Below are 22495 nucleotides of genomic sequence, written 5' to 3'. Positions count from 1 at the left end.
TTTTACTGTGATGGTGATTGAACACTGAAACAAGCTGCTCAAAGAAGATGCAGCATAGGGTTATCCTCGGAGATAGTCAAAACCTGACAAGACATGACCCTGGGCAACTGGTTCTAGCCAACCCTGCTTGAGCAGCGTGTTGGATGATATGATCCCAAGAGGTGCCTTCAAACTTCTGTTCTGTGATTCTGCTGAGGCATCAATAATAGCACACAACTGTAGCATTTCTGCTGTGTACTTGGGAAAGTACTAGCTTATGCTCCTGATGAAATGTTACCTGCTTCTAAGTACATGGACACAATTGATCAACAGTTTCCAAGGAAATGGATTAAAGCTTCTCCTTTGGAGTAAAATGCACCTGGGCATTCTAGGGAACTGCCTGAAAACTACTGTCAGGTGTTTCCATGAACTAACAGCATGCTGAAGCAATTCTAGTAGGTATGGATGAGGGGTGGAAATGCAAGCACTAGTTTAAATTTGAAAAGACTAAGTTTGAATTTCTGAGTAATTTTAGGGTTTCAGCCATCTTTTCTTCCTGTGAAGAAAAATTATATGAGCCAAGACTAAGAATGGAAAGGAGATCACTGAAGTTAACTGTACATTATGGTCCAGGGGTTCTAGCTTGCAGTATTCTGCAATTGGGCTGTGTATTTTGTGGACAGTGACACTGGTGCACTAAAACTGCAGGGTGAAGAATGCTGACATGCTGACAAAACACAGCAAATGAAGAATCCCACAGATAAAGCAGATGCCACTTCAGTGGACTCAGGCAAATCTTTCTTCTGACACAGTAGAATTTCTCATAGTTTTCATGGGGGATCAGTTCTTGGCCCTGCACTGTTTCTCCATGACTAAGTCTCTACAAGTGATGGGGAGGACCAAGATAAAATAAATACTCAAGAGCACAGCTCAGACATAGTGATTTCAGCTGCTCAGCTGGATCATGGGTGCAGGATCCAGTTTTGCCTGCACACAAGCACAGGGAAGCCTATCCAGAGGCACTAATAAGAGCTGTGGGGATAGTGACAGGAAGCTGTAGGGCTAATTTCTGTGTGCAGCACTGATACCAACAGTATTGCAAAGCTGAGTGCTGCTCTGGCATTAACACAGGAAATGGATATTGAAAAACTGGAACAAACTGAGAGAAAAAGCTCATGTGAGCAACAGGCAGACATGGAGACATGGGGAGAGGCAAAGGGAAATGCACCAGTAAAGTGACTGGGTTGGAGCTATTCAGGCTTTCTAGACAAAGGAGATAAGAGGTGGCTGACCATAACTACCTGACAAACAGGTGCCACAAGACTGAATAGCTGGGGGATAAGGAGCATCAAAACAAGAAGTAACATGTAGACATTTGCCAGTGAGGTAATTAACTACTGGAGTAAATGACTGGGGCTGTGACAGATGCTTCTTCTAGGCAATATTCAAACTTTCTTGAAATGAAATGCTGATTTTGTATAGCAGACAGTAATGAGTGTAACCAGACATTATTAATGAAAGTCCTGTAGACAGCAATATGCAGGTGTTGCAGCAGATAACCATCACAGCCCATTCAGTTCTCACACTGATATCTCAGCATGCTACAGATTGAACAGCTTCAGGTCTTGAGTTTCCACTGTTCCTTGCTCTTCAGTTTTATGCATTCCCATAGTTAGATCAATTCAGTCCTGTAAAGGCTGAGGACACTATGTGAAAGAAATGCTCTTTGGCTGCTCTGACTGCTGTCTCGCTTAAAAAGCAGAAGCTGTCTGCAGGATGGGGTCCTTCAGGGCAATGAAGGACTAAGTGCCCAGTGGTCCCTAGCAGTACTTGTACTGCACCACACTGATGACAGAGCTTCTCCAGCTGGGAAGGTGAAAGTCTGTCTCAGTGGTGGGAAACACAGTGAGCCATCAGATCCATCCCTATTCTAGGGAAGGCAGTGCAAAAAGAATTTATTTGTTCTGACACCATAAATCCATTCTCGCTAAACAACAGTTTAGCATGCTCTAGGTTTACAACAACATTGGGAAAGATGTATAGGGGTGCTCCTATACTGCCCTTTCCCCATGCCTACCCTTTCCCCACAACTCCAAGCAGTGGGGAGGGAAGGTGATTGATGGCTATTTTGAGGGAAGGGCAGGTGGGGATCCCCCACACATTAGGTACCGCAAGATTTCCCAGCTGAAGCCAGTGAGTCAGCCCAGTTTCTAGGGCATCTTTTGGGTTCTTGGAGAAAGAAGGAAAAGATCTCTTCTGTCTGCTGGGGAAAATGTCACGTGGAGGGAGGAAACAGGTCTGTCAAGTGCAGTATCCTGTCTCTAGCAGGGCCCAAAGGAGCCAAGAGAGGAATGAGATTGGAGTAACCATATCTGGTGCTTCCTTTCCAGCGTCCCAGCTTCCAAGCACTTTGCAAGGCAGATGTGGTTTCTGCGTGGGTAGTCCTGCTGCATTTAGCATCCCCAATATGTTTGTGTGACCAACTGAGTCTATTTATCTGTGCATGCATAAATACCATTTGGGAATACATGCTCGGCCTTGCTACTGCACAAACTGGTGGACAAAACTGCTGCTGCAGCCTCACCTCTATCCAGAATTTAGCAATTGTGACCACTGGTATCACATGCAAGTTGGACACCTTCTCAACATGATGCAGAATTAAGGCCACTGAAGACTTTAGACTTAGTAACATTGAGGGCTGTCCCCAATCTCTACAGTATTTAGGCAAAGATGATCACCTCATCATGGCAGAGAGGAAGGAGGTTGGGAGCCTGGGTGACTTACTTTGAACTTTGCACCTGGATGTGGGTAAGGTCCACTTCTTGCTCCCCAAGCATGGAAATGCCTGCCTGTCTTGTGGGGCCTTGAAGGCACTAGTTTATTGCACATGGCTATGACACTCTTGAGTGGAGATGTATTTGCAGGGGCAAATGGCTATACTACAGAGGTGTTCCTGGCAAAATATCTAGCAAGTTCTGGGAGGCAGCAATATTACTTTGCAGCTATCACTTACACATTGATGCAATCATATTTGCTTTTGCTCTCTGGTGGTCTGGGAACCATAGTGCTGCTAGTTTTGTCGGTGAAAAGATGATAAGGGGCTGTGCCAGTGCACAGAGGCACTGCCCAGTAAACAGGTACCAGTAACTCTGGGAACCCAAGCTCAGGAACTTCAGGATGCCAAACATCCGGATGATGCTTCCCATCATGTTCAGCCATGCGCTCAGGATCACCTGCAGAAACAGCCAGGGGTTGCATGCTAAAGCCTGAAGGGCAGAACTTAATGCAGAGTAGCATGAACAGGTCTCAGAAGCCTATAGGTTAGTAATCACTGCATGGATAGCTACCTGCAGACCATCCCCACCCCTTTGGGCCACTGCAGGATGTTCTTGATCGAACAGTGAGTTACCCATCTCCTTAGGGAGGAAGGGGATATCCTGGCCCCACATGAGAACTACACCACAATGTGGCTTATGGAAGACATCAGACACTGTCATGGAATTGATGAGAAATCCAAAGTTCACTAACTACACTGCAAGTTTGTGCCACCACCCATATTTTTCTGTGGCAATCCAAAGATCATGGCAATGAGTCATCCAGCATACAGGTCCTTCAAATGTTCTGCTATACCACTCGCATGCTAGTGTTTCAGTGCCACATTCCACAACACTCATGCTTCTGGGAAGACTCTGGAGAGCTCCCAAGGTGGCTTAACACAGACCAAAGTCTGAGCTGACAGGGGTCCCTTGCTTGCACCCTGCCCTGCTGTTCCTTAAACTGGCCCTACAAACAAAACACCTGTGCTAACACTTTTCCATAGCAAATGGTACCCAATTACAGCAAGCTCTTCACAGAGTCGGCTCACAGCATCTGTCCCTGTCAGTTGGCTAACACAAGAAAAAAATTAAGTAGGAAAAGGCAAGTAGGGATGCAATGTTATCCACTTTTCCCACTGCTCCCCACCTCAGAGGTGATGTGACAGCTATTACTAAAGACTCCCATTTACAATATGTGTGTTAGTGCTTTGTGCAGCTACTGCTGTCTCTAGGTGAAATGCCCTCAGTGAAACAGAACAGTTCAACTCACAGCACATCTGAGCCCCACGCTGTCGAGAACCCATGTTGACACCAGACCAAATGGGATTGAGATGAGGAGATACACTATTGAGAGCCAGTTGACCATCTCCAGGGAAATGTGGAAGTAGGCAGCTGTCTTATCAGCCACAGGAGCAAACGTCAGCCACAGCTGCAGAGTAGAGAACAAAGATGGGTAAGCATGAACAATTCTACCAGAAATTCAGCATCCCCTCAAACTGTCTGAGTTGCGAAAGGGCTCACTATCTTAGTTCCTTCCTGAACTTAGGATGTTAAGGCTGATAAGAAACATTCAAGCACCCAGTGTCTGCAGTTACACAGGCTAGGACTATTTTACCACTGGTATCATCATTATCTTGGCCCTGAACATCTCATCCATTTCACTACCTCATCCTCAGTCCCCTAGTCCTGCTGGGAGCTGGCAGAAGCAGAGGTCAGTACCTTTTTGTGTCACCAGGTTGAACACATTGGCCCCTGATGCACTTATTTACCTGATATTAACCATAAGTGATCCTTCTGTGTTAGCATAAACAAAACAGAGGCTGCCATCTCCTCTCTGCAACTAGAAGTCTCTTAAACTCAGTCTGGTATTTATGGTTGCATTGGTTGTGGCCTTGTAAGAACGAATTTGCTATGTGTCAGCCAAGAGAGACATTATTCCATGCTGGCCTACACACACTCAACAGTTAGGAGGGGCCCTAGAAATCTGCATTATTTGCTATATCAAAACACATACATGAAAACACAAGAAGTACTTTAATAACTATCCATCTTTTCCTTCCAGTGCCATATCTGAAAATATTTTACTACCTTGTTTAAGGCACTGGTTTCCTAAGGTTGCTCTCTGCTTCTGGTTTCTTTGAGGAATGACAAGGCCTGCTTTGATCCTCAAATCAGGTCCTGAGATCATGGCCACAAGAAAGAAATGAGGGTACTACTGCAAATTTAAGGATGTTTCTGTGGATTCTTTGTGAAGATGCCCTCTCTGGTGCTTCTCAAAAAGACTGGCCTAACCTGAGAACAGGTTTCAATTACATGGATGTAAGCTACTCCATTGTTAGAATATGATCTTGCAGCTTCTGAATACTCAAGATGATAAACTTCACAGAAACATGAACAAAAACTTCAGCTATAGCTTCCTACAAAAAAACTCTAGCAACTGTCTCTTTCCAGGTACCCATTCTCTGCGACCACAAGCTTCCTTTTCACAGCCTTCTTCCCGCAGACAGCATCAACTGACCCATTAATGTGTAACTAAAAAAGGGCTTGGTTAACCTCAGAGGAAGGTATGTACCTACACTCTGATACTTGTTATTTGCAGTGTTCTTATTCACTCTTTAAATGCTACGGACCATAAAAACTAGCACATTAAAGGGAAACAGAAAGGGAGATAGGCTTTTTTTTTTTTTTTCTTAGTGTCACTGTGTGAGAATAGCCACCTGCAACTCATTGTTTAGATAGGGTTTTCTCCTAGCAGGGATTCAATAAGTGGCAGTAACATAGAAGTTATGAATGTATTATCAGTGTCCTGGCAAGGACCCCTAGCATCAGCCCCTTACTCTTCTCTGAAAGGAGCTGACATGCTCCTGCTTTCAACATGAAGCTCAGAGTGTCATGCTGGGCTCAGACACACCCATGTGGGATCAGACAAAGGTCTGGCAGGGGGTGGATTTGGTGTTTACTCAGCTTCTACAATTAGGTGAGTGAAGATGCTAGGTGCTAGGGGAACTGTAGTCTTGTTAGACAACAAGAAGTTTATTCCAGCTCACTGGGAGACTTGCATCAGACTTCTAATAAAATGAGCTTTTTAAAAAAATCCTTGAAATAATATAGTGGAATGATGTTACTGTCTTGTCTCAGGAAGAAATTTCACCCACCTTTGTTTTTCCAGAACTGATCCCCATCAGATTGGAATGGGACTTTAAACGCTTAATGCTAACCTATCTGTTTAAACATTTCAAGCATCACTAACTAATAAACATTAGTTTGATTATAGGATGCTAAACTGCTGCTAAACAAAACCCAGCTGTGTATTTCCAGCAGCAGCAATTCTCAGTTCTTTGCTGCCTTCCACGTGGGGGTGGTGGTGATGAAACACTCTATCAGGAAACAGTGTAATTAAAGAGATGATACATTTTGTAAACTGTATTGGAGTACATTTTTGCCCCTCCTATTTCTCCACATACCAGGCTCACCTATGCATGACATCATTAGGAAAATGGTGCCACAAGACAGAGCACAGCATTTTTTATTCAGTGCCAGTATATACTTAGGCAAGCTGTTATCAAGCACTCTGTCATGTTTCCATTAGAACTAGTAGAACCATTCCTTGCTGAAAAGCAAGCATTTGGGCTGCCCTGTATCTCTATCCCAAGCAAAAGCTCCAGGTCTGGCATATGTGTGTGAGAACACAGGAGGTGGGAAGTTGCAGCCTGTCCAAGCCTGAGTTAGTTCTTCAAAATAGGAAGTGGGTTTCTTTTTATGGGTCTGGAGAGAAAAAGTATGTCTCTGCCTCCATTCAGGCAGGAAATACGTTGCTCTAACAGAGAAATTAAGAACTGGGCAATGGAGCTTGAGGTGTAGCTGTGGTCAAAGTGACTGCCCCTGCAACAAAGAGATGTCACTCTGAGATTTTGCCACGGAAATTTCTGTGCTAAGCAAGTATGCTTTTGGTTTTCCCAGCTACAAGGACTTCATTCACAGTACTTACCAAGCCCTTCCACAGGGAGCTAGAGCCCTTATCCTACATGTTTGTGAAATTCTGCACTGCCATGGCTGGTACTTCGTCAGGGACTGCCCTGATAATTGTCTCCCTCAGGCAGAACAGAGTGAGGATAATGCAGTTCTTCTCTGGTGAGGTCTAAGCACTGTAACCTCTAAAGATGTAGAATAGAGACAGAGAGGTTCCTCTCTCCGCCACTCCCCAAGGGTCACTGTCTTAACTGAGCTTCAGCACAACAAAACCAGTACCAAAGATCCTCACTGTAGATCACAGAGACAGATTCAGGAGAAGAGATAATGTGTGGGGTTACAGGATGCCAGTCCCCAAAAGCTGGTTGCTCATGGGACAGATAAAGGAAGGAGAAACAGACAGACACCTCTGTCTTTGCAGGGTTGTCTACATACTTTTTCAGTCCCTGCACAAGCCTCACTTTGTGGAAATATGCCCTGTCATCTGGTCAAGCTGCACTCCATGGACTGTGTAGCCACACAGACCTAGAGGTGCAGCAGGCATCAAGGGGAGTCTGTGTTACACACCACACTGCTACATCCATATCCATATGTGCTCCTCTGAAGGCAGCTCAATGGATGTTACAACAGCAGAACTGGGAGAGTCCAGCCCCTTGTCAATGTTTCTTCCTAACTTGCAATGGTGACAAGCAATTTCCATTCACCCATTATGCCTTAGGTCCCTTCTGAGCCTTGTCAGGGCTACAATTAGCCAAAACCTTTCACAAACTTCGACAAAATTCCCAGCTTGGCACCCCACAGATCAGGAGTGCTTGTGTCTGAGGCTTTAGATGCACCCATCTTAGGGTCCCACACCCTGACTGCTCAACAACTACCTTGTGAAGTCCCCACAGCAGAACACGGCTGGGCTGTTTAACAAGTTTGGAGTGGATGATGTTGGAGGTCAGCAGGAGTCCACTCTCTCAGTCACAGCACAGTTAGGTCAAGTCATCTACACAGAAGACCATGCAGAGCCACTCAAGCACAGGGACTCTTGCCTTTGAACACCAAACAACCCCAATGGGTTTGTGAGCCCAACCTTACAGGTATTGCATTATTTGTTCTCAAATGACAGCTCCTGCTGTAGCATAAATCCAGTATCACTGGCCATCATCACTCGTGTTGTAGACCACAGTATCTGATTGTTCAGCATTTGGGATGGACTCTTCCCACCCTTCAGATATGCATCTAGCAGGATGTTGAAATAGCTGCTGTAATAACATACACCATTTGTTCTCCAAATGCAAGAACTGTAGTTCCCACATTCTTCCCCTCTCCTAAGCTTAAGCCTTGGAAGCATGTTCATCTCACTGCTATTTCTGAGTTTAGAGGCAGCAAAAGCTCCAGTGCATGCTAGTCTGGGCAGGAAGTCATACCGCAGCACAAACTCTTCACTACAAAAACTTGTGCTCTACACAGTGGGCACAGAAACGGATGAAAAGGACAGCAGGTCCCTTGGAGACCTTGTGAACCTGTTCTGGCTTGCACTGAACTACAGCAGAAGCTTTCACTGCTTTCAGCATACAGCTGGCTGATTGGATAGCCATGCTCCATCCCTAGAAGGCATCAAGGGGAGACTGTGTTACACACTGTACCCCTACATCCATGTCCATATGTGCTGCTCTGAAGGCAGCTCAGTGGATGTTACAACAGCAGAACAGAGCAAGTCCAGCCCCTTGTCAATGTCTCTTCCTGACTTGCAGACAAGAAAATGGACAGAAAATGTTTTCCTCTCAGTCTATTTATATCTTCAATTACAGGAGAGTCCCCTCCACACCTCCTTTAACAGTGAAGCATGTGCAACCACCAAGGAAGTAAGTGCACTGAAATTCAAACCATCTGACTGGTACTGATGTTGGAGGGGTACTGGCTCCACTTTCAGCTCTCCCTCCATTTGCTTTAGCTTTCTTCTAGCTGACATTTTGTTTTCTCTTCTGCACCTCTGAGAGACTGCCTGCTCCCTTCTCCTTTAATTGCAGGTCTGCTTGGGCATTCCTGTTACCAAGAACAGGCTACAGCTGTTCTCATCCTGCCCCCATTTCTAAACTTCACTGTTGCTCCGATACCCTTGTAAACCCTTAACTGATTCTCAAACATTAATCCAGCCCTCTTCCTTCCATAATCAGCCCAAACCCTCTAGTCTTCTTCCTGCTTTCATTACCCTTCTGTCTCCATCTTCTAAAGGTTCAGTTCCTCTAGCCTATTGCATTTAATGTTTTCAGTCCTGCACAGACTCTCCAGGACCTACTTCACCTGCAGGACCCAGTTTCCTTCCACCCACTTCATGGCAGCCCAACATTTGGTTTCCCTCCCACTTCCTTGGGAGGTTACTGGTGGGCTGTGAGCCACTCTGTCTACAATGGTAGCAAGGTGATGGCTGAAGACAGGACTCCATACAGACTCTACACTTTGGTAAGAAATAGGCAAGAGCTGCAGAAGGCAGTATAAATAAACACAGCTCCAGGATTTTTGGAGCTCAAAGAGCAGTAATGACAAATTGACACATATAACCAGGTGCAAATCTGACAGAAGCAGTATCAAAAATACTGTTTTTCAAGAAAGGCGGGCTGTTAACCAATGTGTACATCTACAAATGAAGATTCTAAAAGTGAAAAGCAAAATAGTTTGCAGAGTGGCAAGCACATGCAATCAGGCAGGGTGGAAATTAAGCCATTTTGCCATCAGTGGTGGTACCAGCTAGCAAAGGCTGCCACATGGAGTGCTCTTCACTGTCTGGCATACTGTATAGCTGCACAGTGTAGCAATGCCCCCTGTAATACCTTTTATGTATATCTTAAGAAGGAGGAACCAAGGGGGATGACTTACCTTCTGCTCTGTAACAGGCGCAGCTTGCTGATTCCCAGGCAGGCACTGCCTGCAGCATGATCTTTCCCATGCCCCCAGATACTGCTTTAAACATGATGTAGGATGGCTTTTTGAGACACAGAGGCTGCCTCTTCTTTCACTGTGACCAGGCTATGAAGCCCTTACACCTGATTCCTCATCTTCAAGGCTAAAAGGACACATAGTCTGGAAGTAAACAGCTCCTGGCCTCTACTGAAGATGTCCATACTGATAAAGCAGCCTAGGATATAGGTGTGATCTTCAGAAAGGTCAGATCCCTGCCTAGATGTCACTTTTAGACTCTATGGCTCTCAGGAGGACTAGCAGGACACAACAGCCAGGCAGCAGCATCTGTGTGTGCATGCTTATCTACAGGAGCACTGCTGGAGCAGACAGCAGGTGTGGGCGAGGAGCCTGTGCACCCTGCCCTGGAGCATGCTAGTCTCCACTTCTGCAGCTCTCCTTCCTCTCCCCAGTACATTTAGCAGTGGTGAAAGTCCTACAGGCTGGTGAGTCAGGAACCACCTGGCCACATTTGAGCCAGCTCCAACCTTCTGCTCTCCTTCTCTTGCCCAGCTTGCTCATGCTGACAAGCACAGAACAGGGTAGGAAACACTCTGTTTCATTCTTCTGTGCATTTCTCTGTCCCCTGTGTGTGCAAGTTTAGCTCCTGCCGGGATCAGAGAGCACGTTGCCATTGCACCTCCCCCACCGGCGGCCGGTCGGGCTGGAAGTTAGGCACAGACCCGGGCTAAAGTAACAAGGAGTTTAATACAACAGAGTGATAGAACAATCTGAACAACAGTAACAATGATAATAAGAATGAACAGCAATAACAGTGAACAAGACAAAAGATATACAGAGAAATACCACTAAATGGTCAAGGAGCAAGCCCGCCGCGTGTATAGCAACCCCCAAAACCAGAAGTGAAAGTAAAAAGACTCCGCCCCTGGACCTGACGTCAGCATGGTATGAATAACCCGGCTGGAGATCCCTTCCCCCTCTCTCTTTGCTGGGGAAAACTTGACTCTATCTTAGCTAAACCAGGACACCAGCTAAGGCAAGAGTTTTCCTGTGAAACACAAAGTTTCCATCTGTTCAGCTTCACAGGAAGGAGGCAACAAGGAAGGAGGTATTTGCCTCAGCACTTCACTGCTACAGCAGCTGTCAACACACTGTGAATAGTCTTAAACATTAAATCTTCAGCTTAAAAAACCTCACACTCTCAAAATCACAGCATTAATTTAGCAAAACAAATCTGAGGAGCAACTGCAGGCATAGTTACATAACCGCTCACCAGGACTGCTGCAAGAGACAGCTGGGAAACAATTATCTAAGCTTAGCTGTGGTCAGAACCTCTCTACCCAGGACTTCATAGAATCACACAGAATCACAGAATTATCTGGGTTGGAAAAGACCTTAAAGAACATCTAGTCCAACCATTAACTTAACACTGACCGTTCCCAACTACACCATATCCCTCAGCGCTATGTCAACCCGACTCTTAAACTCCTCCAGGGATGGGGACTCCACCACTTCCCTGGGCAGCCCATTCCAACACCTAACAACCCGTTCTGGAAAGAAATGCTTCCTAATATCCAGTCTAAACCTTCCCTGGTGCAACTGGAGGCCATTCCTTCTTGTCCTATTGATTGTTTCTTGTTTAAAGAGACTCATCCCCAGCTCTCTGCAACCTCCTTCCAGGTAGCTGTAGAGGGCGATGAGGTCTCCCCTCAGCCTCCTCTTCTCCAGACTAAACACCCCCAGTTCCCTCAGCCGCTCCCCGTACGACCTGTGCTCCAGACCCTGCACCAGCTTCGTTGCCCTTCTCTGGACACGCTCGAGTCATTCAATGTCCTTTTTGTAGTGAGGGGCCCAAAACTGAACACAGTCATCGAGGTGCAGCCTCACCAGTGCCGAGTACAGGGGTAAGATCCCTTCCCTGTCCCTGCTGGCCACGCTATTGCTGACACAAGCCAGGATGCCATTGGCCTTCTTGGCCACCTGGGCACACTGCTGGCTCCTGTTCAGCCGGCTGTCAATCAGCACCCCCAGGTCCCTCTCTGACTGGCAGCTCTCCAGCCACTCCTCCCCAAGCCTGTAGAGCTGCTGGGGGTTGTTGTGGCCCAAGGGCAGCCCCCGGCATTTGGCCTTATGGAAACTCCTACAGGTGGCCTCAGCCCATGGCTCCAGCCTGTCCAGGTCTCTCTGCAGAGCCTCCCTACCCTCGAGCAGATCAACACTCCCACCCGACTTGGTGTCATCTGCAAACTGACTGAGGGTGCACTCAAACCCCTCGTCTAGATCATCAATAAAGATGTTAAACAGGAGTGGCCCCAAACCTAAGCCCTGGAGGACACCACTCGTGACTGGCCGCCAACTGGATTTAACTCCATTCACCACATTCTTTGGGCCCGGCCATCCAGACAGTTTTTTACCCAGAAAAGCCTGTGCCCATCCAAGCCATGAGCAGCCAGTTTCACCAGAGAATGCTGTGGGAAACGGTGTCAAAGGCCTTGCTAAAGTCAAGGTAGACAACATCTACAGCCTTTCCCTCATCCAATAAGCAGGTTGCCCTGTCGTAGAAGGAGATCAGGTTTGTCAGGCAGGACCTGCCGTTCATAAACCCATGCTGACTGGGCCTGAGCATCTGGTTATCCATTATATGACTTGTAATGGCACTCGAGATGACCTGCTCCATGACCTTCCCTGGCACTGAGGTCAGACTGACAAGTCTATAATTTCCTGAATTATCCTTTCTGCTTCTCTTGTAGATGGGTGTCACATCTGCCACCCTCCAGTCCAATGGGATCTCCCTGGTTACCCATGATTTCAGGTTAATCATGGACAGTGGCTTGTCAAGCAAATCTGCCAACTCTTTCAGGACCCTTCAGGCAGCAAGTGAATTATAGTGATGCCTACTTATGGCATTCTTAAGATAATACATGGGTTTCATACACTACATTTTCAGCTAAGAATTTCCAGTATAGCTGTATTTAGGAATTGAGAACCAATCCCTGGTAAGATAGTACTCACTTTGTACAGCAGGGAGAAACAGAGGCTTTTAAACTCGGATAAAGATTCAAGAATAAATTCAACAACTTATTGTTGCTGTAAAAGTCTCCCTTATATTATATTTACCCCACTATGCTGTGGTTAAAAGAGGGATTTCACATGATGATGTCAACCAGGAGGAAGTAGGGCAGAGTGCCCCTTTCATCACCACATGATCTTGTGTGGCTTTGCTCAATTTTAATCCTAAAATAGACCGAACTAAGAAATACTCCTTTCTCAGCCTGTCTTTGCTGCATGACCAAGTACTTTCCTGAAATAAAGTTGTTTCTACCTTGCCTTCCTGACACTGACAGTCTCTCCCTCTCAGAATTGTCTCCCGTCTGCCACTTTTTGTGACACTGAAGACTAGAAATACAATAGAAAACTGCATGTGTGAATAGGTAAGAGTGGAGAATAGAGAATCATCCTGGAAGCTTGGTCTAGCACATGTGTTCTTTCCCAGTCAGACAATTCAAGTCATGTGTCCTCGCAACATGCAGACAGCCTGACAGAAATACAAAGAACAAAGTGGCAGCAGTATCTGCACAGGAATTGAGAACACAACCTGCCAGAGAATTTTCACACCACAGAACTAGTAAATTAATCTTTCCATCTGGAACTTTTAAACAGCAACCAACCACTTTGATTTCATGGCCTTTAACCACTCCCTCCATTTTAATGTGCTTTTTATCAGGAACATTTTAGGAGAAACTTTAGCATCAGGAAATGTTTGGTTACAACTTTATACGTCAGCATACTTGCCATGCCAGACCTTTGCAGTGGCTTAGAAACAGTATTTCTGCCCTAGGATATTTATGAAACACCAGTTTTGAAGTAGTGGAGTTCTAGCTTAAATTCATACTGTGGGAAAGTAATATTGTGGACAGTCAAGAAGTTGGCAAGAGACCAAGCAGACAGACAACAGTACAACCTTTCAGGGCTACAAAGTTTTCAGTAACATGACTCAGGACACAGTTATACTTGCAGATGCATTGAAATGACCTTTTTAAGTAACCCTCTAGTTTCACTCCAGTTTCAGCAAAGTGTGACAAGACATCCTGGAAAGGTTTTGTACAGCTTCCTTCACCTATGCTGTCACGGTACATTTCTAGCAGGGTGGGGCTTTTTTTTTTCTTGCTACATAATGTTCTTGTGCTGTGTCAATTTAACTGCAAGCAAGCAGCAGGGCTTCACATTGCTTTTCTGCAGACCAGTTTTTTATACTCTTAAAGGATACGCTGACTTCTGCTTGAGAAGGCACATTCATTTTTTAGTTTTCCATATACAGCCAAATTCTCACTACGATTTTCCATTTCTCTCCTCCATCAGTCTTGCATCATGGAACACCTACTCTTCCAGCATTAAAATGTTTGCAGGTTGCAGTGCCTGATCTTGGCTGCCAGACTGCCTGCATTCACAGCATGGTAATCCTCAAGCACATGAATGATTCTTCATCAGTCTCAACAGTCTCAACAACGTCCTCAGTGACTTGGTGAGCAGAGATTTGGGTTTCCATCTTGTATACTTGGTAAGGCAAAACTTTATGTGTTATCTTTGTAATCACCAAACTTAGTAAAACTGTTCAACAGGTGGGGTGTGATACTTATTCCCTTTTTTCGGGTCTTTCAGAATAAAGTACCTGTAAGCAATAGGAAGTTCACATAGCAGTATGTATGCAGAATCACTCCTATGCTGTTCTGTATGTTCAATAGACCCCAAAAGGAAACCTACTTGCTGCTTTTTGTGATCAGATAATTCTGCTGTCATAGGCCAGCAATAAGGCAGAGCTAACTTATACTTCTCTACCCAATGGGTATCAACACTGTTTTCCTATTCTTTGGTTTGAAACATGTGACCCCCACAGACGCTGAATACTTTCTATTCTTCCCCATGGCCTACAAAGTGGACACGGCAGCAATTTCAGATGTGCAGCCAGGATACATTTTGCTTGACGCTGCAGTACTTCCTGCTGTGCCCTTCTAGATCACACACATCCTCCGCCCCATCCTGCGCTTGCCTCCTCACCACCCTATGTCCCGGATCCCACCGGTCAGAAAGGGAGGTGTGCAGAAGGCGTAACCAGAGAAACAAAATTCTGAAGGAAAAGGCGCTTATTCGGTCCCTACGGCACGGCCAGGCTGAGGCTTCTCTGCGCTGTGCGACTGCCGTTGAGTCCAAGGATGAAGCGGTGGGTATGAGACAGGGCACCGGGGCAGAGCCCTGAAGATTGCCTGGCTGCTTCTAGGAAGAGACAGGAGGTGGTTTTGGCTCCTTGTCACCCCATCCTCCCTCGGCAGCAGCAGCCAGAGTTGCTCTCCAGAGCGCCGGCACAAGCAGGCAGGAGAGAGGGCTGTTTGTCCTACCTGCTCTGCGCCCCCTGCGCTCACGGTTGCCGCCGGCAGCTGCTCCTTTCCGCTCCCCCCTGCGCGAGGCCGCCCTTGCCCCTCCGAAGGAGAGTCCCCGATGCCCTGTGCGGCCGCGGCCCGCGCATCCCCCCGGCTGCGGGGGCTCCGCCAGCCGCGCAGCGGGAGCGTCTCCTCGCGGCGGGGAAAGCCGAGCGAGCGGCGGGTCTCGGCCAGGCCGGTGCCGCCCCCGCGCCGCACTCACCATGGCGTTGGAGCAGTTCAGCAGGCACACGGCAGCCAGCAGGAACCACCGCCGCCGGTAGGTCTTGAACTGCGCCAGCCGCCCCAGGCCGCGCTCGCCTAGTAGGCTCGCTGCTTCAGCACCCTCCATGATGGCACGGCGCGGCGCAGCACGGAACGGCCCCGCCCCGCCCCGCCGGCCCCGCCCGCCGGCCTCCGCGGGGCGGGCTGGCAGCCCCGTCGTCTGCCGCCGGGCACGGCACGGCACAGCCCAGCCCGTAGCCTGGGCCAGCAGTGCGGGCGCGCCCGGCGGAGCCGCGTCAAAGCGAGGGACAGCCGTTCCCCGCGGGTGCTGGGCTGCGCGAAGCCGGGTTTGCCCTGTTGCTCTTGGCAGCCTGGAAAAGCCCGGTGCTTCGAAACGGGATTTCTAAAGTGCTCGGCAAGTGCCTGCTAAGGCTCTTGGAGAGAAAACCCCTCTCTTGCCCCGCATGTCGTTTAAAACAACAGCAACATCACTGATGCTCTGCCTTATCTTAAGAACCACCGTTAGCTCTTGCCTCGGGGCAGTGCCAGAGAGCTTCAGTGACTGGGGTTGCTAGTGGCAGTAGAAGGGAGAAGTCTTGTGGGAGCAGCTCTATCAAGGGTCATGGCTTACTGGAGTAGAAAAAGGACTTGAGAATAATAAAAGGAGGATGTTAAGACCCACAGAGGTCTCTCAGCCACGGGATGTACAGTCTGGTTATGGTTTTATATGACTGATTATGCTGCAGACAGCAGTAACATCTTCCTCCGATACAGAGACACCCACATTCGCTGTTACCTTCTAAAAAAAAAACACCAAGGCAAAACCCCTCCTTTTCCATAGGGGGGGATGGGGGGGGGGGGGGGGGAGAAGGGGTAGAAAACCGAGGGGAGGGGAGAGAGAGAGAGAGAGAGAGAAAGAGAGAGAGAGAGAGAAGAAGGAGAGAGAAGAAAACCTGTCATTCCCAAGTCCAGCCTGTTGTTACATGGTATAGAGAAGCATGGAGGTTTTTGTGCTAGTGAGCAAGTTTTATTGACTAATAGACAGTGTCTTCCAGTCTTCCTCAGCTGGAACTGGGGGTTGACATTTCATAATAGCAAGTAGGACTAGTAAGGTAATATTAATGATTGACCTGCTCCTATGTCTACAAATGGCTGATCAGGTTTGCTTGGCTTTATGAGCTGCTAATGAAAGAACACCGATGTTTGTATTCTGTAGGCTGATGCACAGCAACTTCTGTCCTGCTCTGAAGAGATATGCTGTGACCTGGATTGTGTGCATGAGTTAACTGCCCTCCTGACCCCTCAGTGCTGACACATGGAGAGAAACTTGTTCATCAGTGTTATAATCAGACAAAGCCAATGGGTTCAATTGATTTAGGGTGGGAAGCAATAGGCAAAGCAGCGCTGGGTGCATGGAGAGCCGCAACTCTGCCACATGCACGCCGAGTTCAAAAAAACAGCATTTTTTTATACTTCCGTGCCACCGTCTTTAACCAATCCTCTCTCATCAGATGATTGTCCTGCTTTTTCTCCATTGGGTCCTTTGAGATGCTTGGGTCTTTGTCCTCCTCCTATGGGGTCTTTTGGAAGTCTCGAAGCCTTGGTCTCTTGGCGTGCTTTTCTCCTATTGGGTCTTTTAAAAGCCTCATGATTCCATCTTTTGGCGGCTTTTCTTCAAGCAGCAGTTACAGGTTATCTCTAGGGGGGGGGGGGCAGGGAGGGGGGGCGGTTTCCAAGAAGCAGTTACGTATTATCTCTAGGTGATGGGGTTTCCGAGAAGAAGTTTACTTATCAGTTCTAGGTGATGGGGTTTCTGAGAAGTAGTTACATTTTTCCAACCAAATGGCATACTTTATATTTTATCCATATATATTCAAACATTCATTGTAATATAGGTTATAGTAACTGCAAATCATTTCAAAACCCACACAGGGTACCATATTCTATTTTTACAATACTTTAGACAGCAGGATAGTGTGGTTTAACATTTACAGATCATTCAAACCTATCATACCCTCCTTGCTTAACTTAGCAAATTAGTTACAATAGTTTATTACATCAGCACACTAGAAAGAGTCCCAGGTATATGGGTGCCCTGGTTTGAGTGAGTGGCATGGTTTTTTTGGTAGCAGGGGAGGGGGCTACATCAATGGCCCCCTGCAAGAATCTTCTCAAAGCTCCCCTGGCTCCAAATCGGACCCACCTTTGCACCAAGGCCAGGCCAGTTAGCTGTGCCTCTTCGATAATGTATTTAGGAAGGAGAACCTGGGCGGAGTTGTAGAAGTTGTGAGCAGAACATCTGTGTGAACACTGAGGTCAGTGAAAGAAAGGAGGAGAAGGGGGTGAGGTACGATGGAGCAGAAACTCCCTGGTATCTGCGGCCTGTGGGGGGCCCCATGGCGACCCAGGTGACTGGAGATGAAGAAGGCCAGGACCCCATGGAAAGAAGACACTGCTGTTTCTGTTCAGTGCTGTGAAGATTGCAACACGTTGGGGTGACCCAGACACCCATGGGACTGACTTATGTCAGAGTTAGTTTGTGGAGGACTGTCTCTTATGAGAGGGGGACCATGCTGGAACAGGGGAGGAATGCTAGAAGTTTCTCCCACCCCTGGGTGGAAGAAGCAGCAGGACTGACTGCACCCCCCATTCCCTGACCCCTGCGCTGCTGGGTGGGGGAGGTAGAGATACTGGGGGCAAAACTGAGCCTCAGAGGAAGGGAGGGATAGGGGAAGGTGTTTTCAAGACATGGTCCTAGTCTGTCTGTTAAGTGTTGTTGTTAGTGTCTGTATTAAATTTTATGTTCTTTATTTCTTGTCCTGATGAGTCAATGAGTCTGTTTTTTGCCTGTGCCTTAAAGCATGAGATCATCCCTCCTTGTCCTTATTACAGATTCCTGGGAATTTTTTTCCCTTCTTCTCAGCACTGGGGGGAAAGGGGGAGTGAGTGGTGTCTTTGCTTATTTTCCCCTTCTCAGCACTAGGAGGGAAGGAGGGAGTGAGCAGCTACATGGTCCTCAGTTGCCCTCTGAGCTTGAACCATGAAAATGGGACAACAGAAAGACCCAGTGGTCAGTGGTCACCAGGAGAACCATCATTCCCTCCTCACCCCAGTCTCTCCTGTTGGCAGACAAGCCCTGTATGAAAATTAACTTCTCTGAGGCTCTGTCCACATGATCTGTCCACTGTGTCCATTCCTTTTCAACTCAGAAATCTGTGTTATCATGAAAGAAGTCTGAATAATGCTGGCAGAAACCAGGGTCCCATGTGAAACACCTTTACTGCTTCTGTTCTCTGCTGTCCATTTTGTTAGTAACATACATGAAAAGCTCAAATTGCACATATTTGTGGGACAGACCAGAATCAAGACTGCCATGTTTAGCCCCTTTCTGCATTATTATTTATGTCAAGATAACATGGGGTGCTGTTCTCTACTTGAAATAGGGTCCAGGAGTGAGTTGTAGCTAGACAGTGAAGGAGATGCTGTCTGACAGCTCTGTCACCTTGCGTGCAGACATCAGAAAGTACATGTGAAGCAGGGCCACAGAAAGGGAAAAAGACAGCTGCAACAGGAGAGAACTGCTTTGCTGTTTGGACCAGAATAATCAGAGGAATCTGTGTAAATCACATCTGGGAGGAAATTACAGAGCAGCTCTGTGCAACTTCATTCCTCTGCTCTACACCATGTTTCACATGAACAGGAGCACCACTGGCAGCACATCAAGGACAGCAGTAGATTAATGTTGAAGAACACCCCCATCTGTCCTGCACCTCCCCATTCTTTCTTGATGCTCCAATTCTGCCCTAGATATCTCCAACAGCCCCTTTCTCCCCAGTGTTGCACTCTCTTCCTCATACCTCAGGACATCCTATACTCTGTTTTCATCATGGGTTTTGTTTTCAGGAACTGACAGCTTAAACCAGATGTCACAGGTGCTTCTCAGTTAAGCAGTTTCTTGTTTTGTAGGTACTTGTACTGAGGTATCTGTGGTGTCTGATATGTGAGCAATATGTGATATACACGGAACAGACCCAGCTACAGAACTTGTACACTGAACAGTCCCTAAACAGTACATAAAAAACAAAACACAAAAACCCACACCAAAAAACCCCAAAACAATAAAGCAAAAACAAACAAACAAACAAAAACCACAAACAAACAGCCAAACCATAACAGAAAAAGAAACAAAACCATTAAAAAAGCCCCAGACGTTTGTTTTCTGTCATGAAGTGAAATGCTGAGACAGTAGGTATGTGAAATAAGCTTTTCAGCAATGGGATAGTTGAGACTTGTGCCTTGGTTGTAAAATGGGTGTGGAACAATTTAGTGTTGGGAGATGATTCTGCATCCAGAGCAGCTTTCCAGTATTGAGCACTCATGTTAGGAATTACAGGATCATTCAGGTTGGAAGAGACCTCAAGACGTCTCTAGTCCAACCTCCAAAGCAGGGTCAGCAATGAAGTTAGACCAGTTTGTTTAGGGTTCAGTCTGGTCTTGAAAGCCTCCAGAGATGAAGACTGCACAGACTCTCTGGGCAACTCATCCTACTGCTGGACTGATCCTAGGATAGATGCCACAGTACACCCTTCAGATAGAGTAGAACTCATTAACGACAACACTCTGTTCCAATACAACCAGTACTTCACCCATCCAGTTGTCTACCTGTCCAGACCATAATGTCCCAATTTAGATACAAGAACACTGTGAGAGAGGGTGTTGAAGGTGTTGCTAATCTCATGATAAATGACATCCACAAATTCTTTCATCAAAAAAAAAAGGCAGTCAGGAACGTTCAACAAATACAATTTACCCTTGGTGAACCCAAATTAAGTATTTGCAATTGCCTACTTCTCCTTTATGTGTCCAGAAATATAATGCAGGAGAATTTAGTTCATGTTTTTTCCAGGGACTGAAGTGTGATCAGACAACCTGCAGTTGCCTGGGCTGCCCTTTGAGTGCTTTTTGAATATAGGTGCAACATTTCTCCAGTTGGCAAGAGTACCTATGGCCTCTCAAAAATGATTGAAAGTGGCCTTGCTGTGGCATCAGCCAGCTCTCTCAGCATCCTTGGACATGGCTCTTCTGGTTCTATGGACTTGTATGAGTCAAGTTTTCTCCAGCAATCCCTGACTCATCCAGTAATGACCTCAACGCCTGGGAGACCTTGCTGGTGAAGATGAAGAAAGCACTGAGTTCCTCAGGTTTGTCTGTGTCCACTCTCAGTAAATCACCCAGCCTATCCAGTAACTCTCTGCAATTTTCCTTGTTCACCCTTTTACCACTAATTCAGCAGCTGAAGCTCTTCATGTTACCCTTGACATGTAAATTGAAACTCCAGCTAAGCTTTGGCTTTCCTGATACCATCCCGACATGCATGGGCAATGTCTCTAAATTCCTCCTTTGTAGAAGATCACTGTTTCTGCCTCCTGTATGCTCTTTCGCATTGGAGGTCTGCCATGATTCCTGGCTTACCAAGCTAGTCTGCTGATATGTCTCCTTTTTTTCATGAATACTGAGATGTCCTGTTCTTGCACTCAGTTGAAGCTTCAGAGACCTCGTCACTGCTGGAGACAGTGATAGAGCAAAAGGCTGCTTCTTCCTTGCTGTGCACTGAAAGAGACAGGGAACAAGACATCCTGAGCTGCAGAACTAAGAAACCAGATACCTTAAGGATGCACCACTGTGTTGACTAGCACTGAGTAAACTGCAACATTTCATCATGGTTGGTGCACTGGTAATATCGCCGTGCTGTATGGATTATCTGCTTGATGCTGACACTGCAGTTTTTCTATGCTGGGATGCTAATGGGATCTTTTCTCTCTTCAGCCACAGATTTTCATGAAAATGTAGGAACTTCAATGTTTTTGAGAAGGCTGTCCCTCTGTCAAGTTCCATTAAAACTCATTAACATAATAATAATAAAAAAAAAAAAGTGGAGAGGGAAGGAAATAGGTGGATGTACTAGTTTTCTTCATTCCTTACTATCTAAGGAGACCAGGTTAAAATGGTACCCAAAAGCATAATTAAAGACCATGCTGGGTCATTAGGTGCAGAGTTTTTGTATGAGGATGGAGGTGGAATTAGGATGGCTCCAACAATTTTTATTCAGGTATTTCTTGATTTTTTAACATTTAAAATAGCAAGCCTTGATTAATTTTAATTCCACAAAAATATAGTCAGAAGTGTGTTGTTACATAAATGGATCCACCAACCACTGCTGTTCTGTGTCTTGGCCTGGTATTAGAAGCATGAGGAGACTTCCCTAGGGAATCCTGGATTTTGGGTAACCTGGAACATTTAATGCTAATTAAAGTGTGTATTTGTATGGTTTGTAGCAGAGAGGGCTCCAAAGACTCATTCTACATGCCTGGAGGGCAGCATCCTGTTTGTTTCCACAGAGCATACTGGAAGAAACCAGTAAAATCTTAATTTCTAAGACTGTTGATGAAAAAAAGAAAAGGGGAGGGGAGGGGAGGGGAGGGAAGGGGAGAGGGGAAAGAAAAAAGAGGAGAGGAGAGGAGAGGGGAGGGGAGGGGAGGGGAGGGGAGGGGAGGGGAGGGGAGGGGAGGGGAGGGGAGGGGAGGGGAGGGGAGGGGAGGGGAGGGGAGGGGAGGGGAGGGGAGGGGAGGGGAGGGGAGGGGAAGGGAAGGGAAGGGAAGGGAAGGGAAGGGAAGGGAAGGGAAGGGAAGGGAAGGGAAGGGAAGGGAAGGGAAGGGAAGGGAAGGGAAGGGAAGGGAAGGGAAGGGAAGGGAAGGGAAGGGAAGGGAAGGGAAGGGAAGGGAAGGGAAGGGAAGGGAAGGGAAGGGAAGGGAAGGGAAGGGAAGGGAAGGGAAGGGAAGGGAAGGGAAGGGAAGGGAAGGGAAGGGAAGGGAAGGGAAGGGAAGGGAAGGGAAGGGAAGGGAAGGGAAGGGAAGGGAAGGGAAGGGAAGGGAAGGGAAGGGAAGGGAAGGGAAGGGAAGGGAAGGGAAGGGAAGGGAAGGGAAGGGAAGGGAAGAAAAGAAAAGAAAAGAAAAGAAAAGAAAAGAAAAGAAAAGAAAAGAAAAGAAAAGAAAAGAAAAGAAAAGAAAAGAAAAGAAAAGAAAAGAAAAGAAAAGAAAAGAAAAGAAAAGAAAAAAAGAAAAGAAAAAAAGGAGGGCAATTGTTAAGTGCACAGAGCAAACCAGTGCAAAGGATCTGCAAGAAACT

At 46.7% G+C, this 22495-nt stretch overlaps 1 protein-coding gene across 4 annotated transcripts in view; it reads right to left on the bottom strand.

Annotated features, from left to right (window-relative positions):
- Window positions 1-15461, bottom strand: part of SLC49A3 (solute carrier family 49 member 3) — a 28275-nt gene extending 12814 nt beyond the window's left edge. For 2 of the 4 annotated variants that reach the window (XM_074933172.1, XM_074933171.1), the window contains exons 1-3: window positions 15309-15461; window positions 4066-4224; window positions 2993-3212 (exon numbers count right to left, since the gene is read on the bottom strand). In XM_074933172.1, the coding sequence (XP_074789273.1) occupies window positions 2993-3212; window positions 4066-4224; window positions 15309-15437 (508 nt within the window). In that variant the 5' untranslated portion in view covers window positions 15438-15461. Of the gene's footprint in view, window positions 1-2992; window positions 3213-4065; window positions 4225-13703; window positions 14341-15064 lie in introns of all 4 variants that reach the window. The other 2 variants (XM_074933173.1, XM_074933174.1) reach the window with 2 other exon arrangements.
- Window positions 15462-22495: the final 7034 nt, after the last annotated feature.

Source organism: Athene noctua, chromosome Z (genome assembly GCF_965140245.1).
Source record: "Athene noctua chromosome Z, bAthNoc1.hap1.1, whole genome shotgun sequence".
NCBI classification, from domain to species: Eukaryota; Metazoa; Chordata; class Aves; order Strigiformes; family Strigidae; genus Athene; species Athene noctua.
Note: the sequence above shows the minus strand (reverse complement) of the source record. Positions and strands in the feature narration are given on the sequence as shown.